We start from the raw sequence: 6050 nt of genomic DNA, 5'->3' as shown, positions 1-6050 counted from the left end.
ATCTTGGAGAGGATTAAACCAAGCTACTCCTTGGAGGCAAGGATTCTGGGGCTTGGTCTGACATACTTTGGACACGTTGCCAGGAGGGACGGGTCCTTGGAGAGGGACATCATGCTTGGGAGGGTTGAGGGACAACGCAGGAGGGCAAGACCCTCTATCAAATGGATTGATTCGGTGACTGGGGTAATCGGGATGGGTGTGTCAGAGGCGGTACGGTTGGCACAGGATAGAGCAGGGTTTAGGGCTGTTGTGCATAGGGTTGCTATGAGTTGGAAACGACTCGACGGCACATAACAACAACAACAACATATCATATTTTGTCGTGAGGTGCGATCAAGTCGAGTAGACCCATAGCAACCCTAAGAACAATAGATTGGACTTGTCCTGTTGTACCATCCTCACAATTTCTGATGCATTAGAGCCATTGCAGTGGTCATTATCTTTGTCTTATTGAGGATATTCCTTTATTTCACCAACTCTCCACCTTTCTAAGCATGATGTCCTCTCCATGGAATAGCCTTTCCTAGCACCATGCCCAAAGTAAGTAAGATGCAGCTTCGTCATCCTTGCCTCCACCGGGCACTCTGTCTGTACTTTCTCCAAGATATACCAGCATATCTGATGGAATCCAAAAGAGAACACTGGTGACACCGTCCCCAGGGGGTTTGGCTGCTCTTTCAAAGTCAGTGCCTCTCAGGCAGTCTGAACCCACCAGAGGGAGGAGTATAGACAGTTTCCTCCCCTGTGATGTACAGCTTTCAACAACTATTGGAGGGTCAACTATGAGTTGGTTCCCAGCGGCAATGAGTGAGTGAGTTATGGAATCTAGCAGCTTGCATTGTGACTGGGCCTTGTGGTAACAGGAGTCTGTCATCTATCTTTGAGCATTTGTGTAGTGTCCACTCTTTCTCTGTGTGTTAACTGTATTGATCTATGATATCTCTATTTGACTTTGACCTAGGCTTAGTATGACTTTCTAGTTGTATTCCACCACTAATTGGCTTTGTAGCGTTTTAATGAATGGATCCAGAATCAACTGCAAAGATTATTAAAAATGTAGGTTCTTGGACCCCATCCCAGACATACTTAAAGAAAATATCTTCTGATGGTAGGTTTAATGATTTCCTTTAAAAAAAAACAATAATCAGAAGAAGTTTCCAGGTGATTTTTATCCACATAAAACTTTGAGAATCACCAGAATCTTATTGAATGCCTTGTCTGAATGTGGTCATGTTATCTTTGAGTTGGGTAACCAATCAGTGATGGCAGGATTGAAGATGTTGTGATCCTAACGCTACAGAGTACAATAGCAGAGAGTGAAGCCTTCAATGTCAGAGGACCTGGGTTTGAGTCTTGGCTCCACCACTTAAGTGGGACCTAGAGAAGTGCCAGGTTTTTTGTGTCTTAGTTTGCTTAGTAATGGCTTAATATTGATTACTTCATGGTTGTTGTGAGGCAGATGCCAATATTAAGTGAATTAACATAAGATGATTAAATGAGTTCATACAAGAAGAGGTTTTGAATGTTAAATGAGTCAATGGAAGAGAGTGCTGATGACAGTACTTGGCAAAGCTAGGGCTTAATATTATTATATTATGAATATTCTACTAGGGAACTCTGGTGGCTTCCTAGGAAAGAGATGCACTTCCAGTCCAATAGTACAAGGTTCAGACTGTGACATAAAGATGGGCCATCTCCTCTTGTGTGATTTACTGCCTCTAAAAGCCCTCTGGAGAGTCAGCTTTTGAGTTATTTCTGGCTCGAAGGTACACAGCAACATAGGAACTAGTGTCTTTTAGAGATGGCAGACCGAGGGACTCAGCTAAGCCGGTGCCCTTGACAGCCCCAAACTCAATACTTAATATTGTACCTGCAACAAAATGATCTGAATTTAAATAATTAATTTCTTACTCAAGCCACATTAGTAATTATGATTGCTCACCAGAGGCAGTGAGTGACATCATCTCAGTGTAAATAGTGGCTGCATGTGACATGATGTTTGTTTCTGTCTTCTTCTCTGCAGGGGAAAAGGAGATTCTCCTGAGGCCCGGGCACTGGCCAAGCAGGTGGCCACGGCCCTGCAGAACATGCAGACCAAAACCAACAGGGCTGTGGCCAACAGCAGACCTGCCAAAGCTGCCGTGCACCTTGAAGGCAAGATTGAGCAAGCCCAGCGGTGGATTGATAATCCCACAGTGGATGACCGGGGCGTAGGTAAGAGAATCGGTGCACTTAGCCTTCATTAAACTGGTTATGGTGGAAAGAAGCAAGCTATTAATGGAAATCCTGCACTATCTGTAGTTACTGCTGAAGGTGTCATCCGCCTCTGACGAGTAGATCACTTTTTCTTATGACTACATTCCTAGATGTAACAAACAAGATTCCTGAGATTTAGTCAAGAAATATTATAGAATAAGTAACTTGCTCTGAACAAATAGAAGAAGATTCAAGTAGAAGTGGAAACTTTGACATATTTTCTAGTTCTGTATATCCTTTGCTTTGTCAATCCAAAGTTAGTGAGTTTGAATCCAACAATTGCTCTTCAGGGGAAAGATGGGCATTCTCCTCCCTGTAATTTATAGTCTCTAAAAACTCAGTGCTGGGTCTGCTATGAGTCTGCAAGTGAGTGACTGACTGAGAAATCCCTCTGCTCTACTGTCACCCAAAACCATTTGCCCCTGAGGTAATTCCAAATGTGCTAACTATTGAATATTTCAGTTATTACAGTCCTGGCAAAGGGCCCAAGTAAATATAAATTTGAAAATGAGTGGAAGGCACCTAGCTTTAAAGGTTAGTCTCAGTTCCAAGGCCTCTTGCATCATTATGGAGTTGTAGCGTTCATAAGCTAAAATTTTTGTTTTGAGAGGATTTAGGAATGAACTTGTAAGAATTTATGTGAAGTTATTTTACCAAGCTTGCTGAAGCTGAAAGATTTATTTATTTCACTTGCTATATCTGTTGGATAAGATGATGATTTTCCATTTTAAATGGTGATACCCAGTGTTGTTGATAAGGGAATTGAGCAAACATGTACTGGGGGAAGAATATAATGGAATAAACTTTGTGAATGGCAATTTAATATTATACATTAATAGCTTTAAAAAGTTCATACTTACTGATTTAGCAATTTGACTTCTAGGAATTTATTGTTAGAAATAATAAGAAATGTTTATAAGGATTTATATATATATATGGGAGCTCTGGTGACCTTGTGGTAATAAGCTGTGCTGCAATCCCAGAAGCTTGCAGTTCAAATTCACTAACTGCTCTGTGAAAGAGCAATAGAGAATCTCCTCCCATGCAATATACTGCCTCTGAAAACCTATTGGAGGATCAGCTATAGGTTAATTTCAACTTAATGGCATGTACACAACAAAACAACAATTTCTATAAACAGGTTAAATGTATAATGATAAGTAAAAGACTAAATAATTGTGGTTAATATGAAAAAAATATGGGGAGCTCTGGTGACTTAGTGGTAAGGCATTGTGCTGTCATCCCAAAGGCATGTGGTTTGAATCTGCCAGCTGCTTTATGGGAGAAAGGTAGTCAAGTCTCCTCTTGTGTGGTTTACAGCCTCTGAAAACCCATGGGAGGGTTATCTGTGAGTCAGTTCTGACTCCATGGTACATAACAACAACAGTAAGAGAAAATATATGAATTTTAAGTCATTTTTAAAAGAGATATTTGTTGTTGTTATATGCCGTCGAGTCCTGATGTGAAAAAACGAAATAAAAAGAAACAATGAGAAAAATGCAATATGCTATGATCCCAGTTTTATAAAAAATAAGTGTGTGTACAGATGAACTGCAGTTTGTATGTAAGTCGTGCACATAGTGAAGCACTTGTCTACTAACAGAGAGGTTGATGGTTTGAACTCATCCTGAGTAAACTTGGAAGAAAGGCTTTTTGTGATCCATTTCTGAAAGGTCACAGCCCTATGGACTGCAGTTCTATTCTGCACCACATGGGGTCTTCGTGAGAAGAATTTCAGGTCAGTGGTGATGGTGGAGAGATGCTTGCAATGCATAAAAGAAAGACTGGAAGGAAACGTTCTGATATATTGATTCCCCAGGCAGTGTATGCTTAGGCTTTTCTGTATTTTAGGGCCTTTTCCTGTGATTTGCTGTTGTTATTAACTGCTTTTGTATAGATTCCAATTCATAACAGCTTTTTGCACAACACAGTGAAATGCCACCTGGTTCTGCACCCTTGTCACAGTCATTGCTGTTTAAGTAAATTGTCAGCCCAACCTGTTGAGGGTTTTCCTCTTTTTGAATGACCTTCCATTTTACCAAGCATCTAGAGACTTGTCACTTCTGATAGAATGCCCATAAAGCGAGATGAAGCCTCACTCTCCTCCCTTCCAAGGGGCATTCTGGCTGAACTTTTCTCATACACGTTTGTTTGTTTCTCTTGCAGTCTGTGGTATTTTCAGTATTATTTGCCAGCACCAGTGACTAGGATAATCGGGATGGGAGTGTCAGAGACAGTGTGATTGGCACAGGACAGAGCAGAGTTTAGGGCTGTTGTACATCGGGTCGCTATGAGTCACAAGCGACTCGATGGCACATAACAACAACATAGTGCAAATGTATCAATTCTTTCCATCTTCATTGATTGCTTGACTTTTCCACAAATAGAAGGTGATTAAAATACCATGGCTTGTGTCAGGTGGGCCTTAGTCCCCAAGGTGATGTCTTTCCTTTTTAAAAACACTTAAAAGGGACCTTTGGCAGCAGATGTGCCCAGTTTAACACATCAGTGGGTTTCTTTACTGCTGCTTCCCAAAGGTATTGAATGTGGATCCAAGTGACATGAATTGCTGAACACCTTCAGTCTTTCTTCCGTTTATCACCTGGTCCAGGTGTAAAGGATGTTTTCCTTTATGTTAAAATGCAATCTACACTATAGAGTTTGGTCATCATCAGTAGGGAACTTTAATTCCTCTTTTATTTAGCAAATAAGGTTTTATCATCTTTGCATCACAGGTTGTTAGTGAATCTCCAATCCTGATGCTGAATATTTGTTCGTATAGCCTAGTGCCTTGGATTATTTGCTCAGTGTTGTTGTTGTGTGCTGTCTATCCAGTCAGAACTGACCCATAGTCAGCGAGTTTTCAGAGGCAGTTAATCACACAGGAGGAGATTGCCCGTCCTTCTCCCTCAGAGCAGCTAGTGGATTTGAACCATGTGCTTTTGGGATTGCAGCACATCTTCTTACCACTATATTATTGGAGTCCACTTATGAAATAATTATGGAGAAAAGGATATGCTTTGACTCTTAACTTTCTTAATTTTAAAGGATACATTAGTTTAAAAGATCTCTAAGTATCATTGGGTACTGTACTTGACTTCTTAAGAGTGTATGCTACTTTCAGTGCTTTGCTCTTGGTCCAGGTCAAGCAGCCATCCGGGGCCTTGTGGCCGAAGGGCATCGTCTGGCTAATGTCATGATGGGGCCTTATCGCCAAGATCTTCTTGCGAAGTGTGACCGAGTGGACCAGCTGACGGCACAGCTGGCTGACCTGGCTGCCAGAGGGGAGGGGGAGAGTCCTCAGGCCAGAGCTCTTGCATCTCAGCTCCAAGACTCCTTAAAGGTAGGACTGGGGTGCAACATCATAAAGTTTGCTTATTGTTACCATTATAGGGGGGAAACCCTCAAAAAGTCTTCCCTAACCAAACCAGAGCTGGGGAGGAAGCTTTTAAAAGGAAGGACTGAGTCTAGGAATGTGTAGGATGTGCTGCAGGATTAAAGACTAGCAGGCTTATTAAGAGAAAATGTGGTAATAGTTAAAGCTGTTTCTCAAATTTCACTCCATTAAGACTCTTTCATGAGTTTTGCTCTATTCACCCATTACCTATACTTTTATTTAGTCAGTATTTTTCTTTTTTTGCTGTTGCAAAAAGCTTTATTGTTTCATTTGGTTATTTAGTCAGTATTTTTCTTAAAATGTACTTCTTTTTGGGTGTTTTCCAAAACTTAAGTAGGATATTTTATTCTGAAATAGAATTTAAATCATAGACCTGATAAACTTTTTATATAATTTA

General features: G+C 40.8%; 1 protein-coding gene across 2 annotated transcripts in view; it reads left to right on the top strand.

Annotated features, from left to right (window-relative positions):
• Positions 1-6050, top strand: part of VCL (vinculin) — a 123862-nt gene that overhangs the window by 92990 nt on the left and 24822 nt on the right. For both annotated transcript variants that reach the window (XM_006887515.1, XM_006887514.1), the window contains exons 11-12: positions 2024-2214; positions 5400-5599. In XM_006887515.1, coding sequence (XP_006887577.1) covers positions 2024-2214; positions 5400-5599 — 391 coding nt within the window. The remainder of the gene's footprint in view (positions 1-2023; positions 2215-5399; positions 5600-6050) is intronic.

Source organism: Elephantulus edwardii, unplaced genomic scaffold (assembly GCF_000299155.1).
Source record: "Elephantulus edwardii isolate Elephantulus edwardi_28Jun2011 unplaced genomic scaffold, EleEdw1.0 scaffold00058, whole genome shotgun sequence".
NCBI lineage: Eukaryota > Metazoa > Chordata > Mammalia > Macroscelidea > Macroscelididae > Elephantulus > Elephantulus edwardii.
Note: the sequence above shows the minus strand (reverse complement) of the source record. Positions and strands in the feature narration are given on the sequence as shown.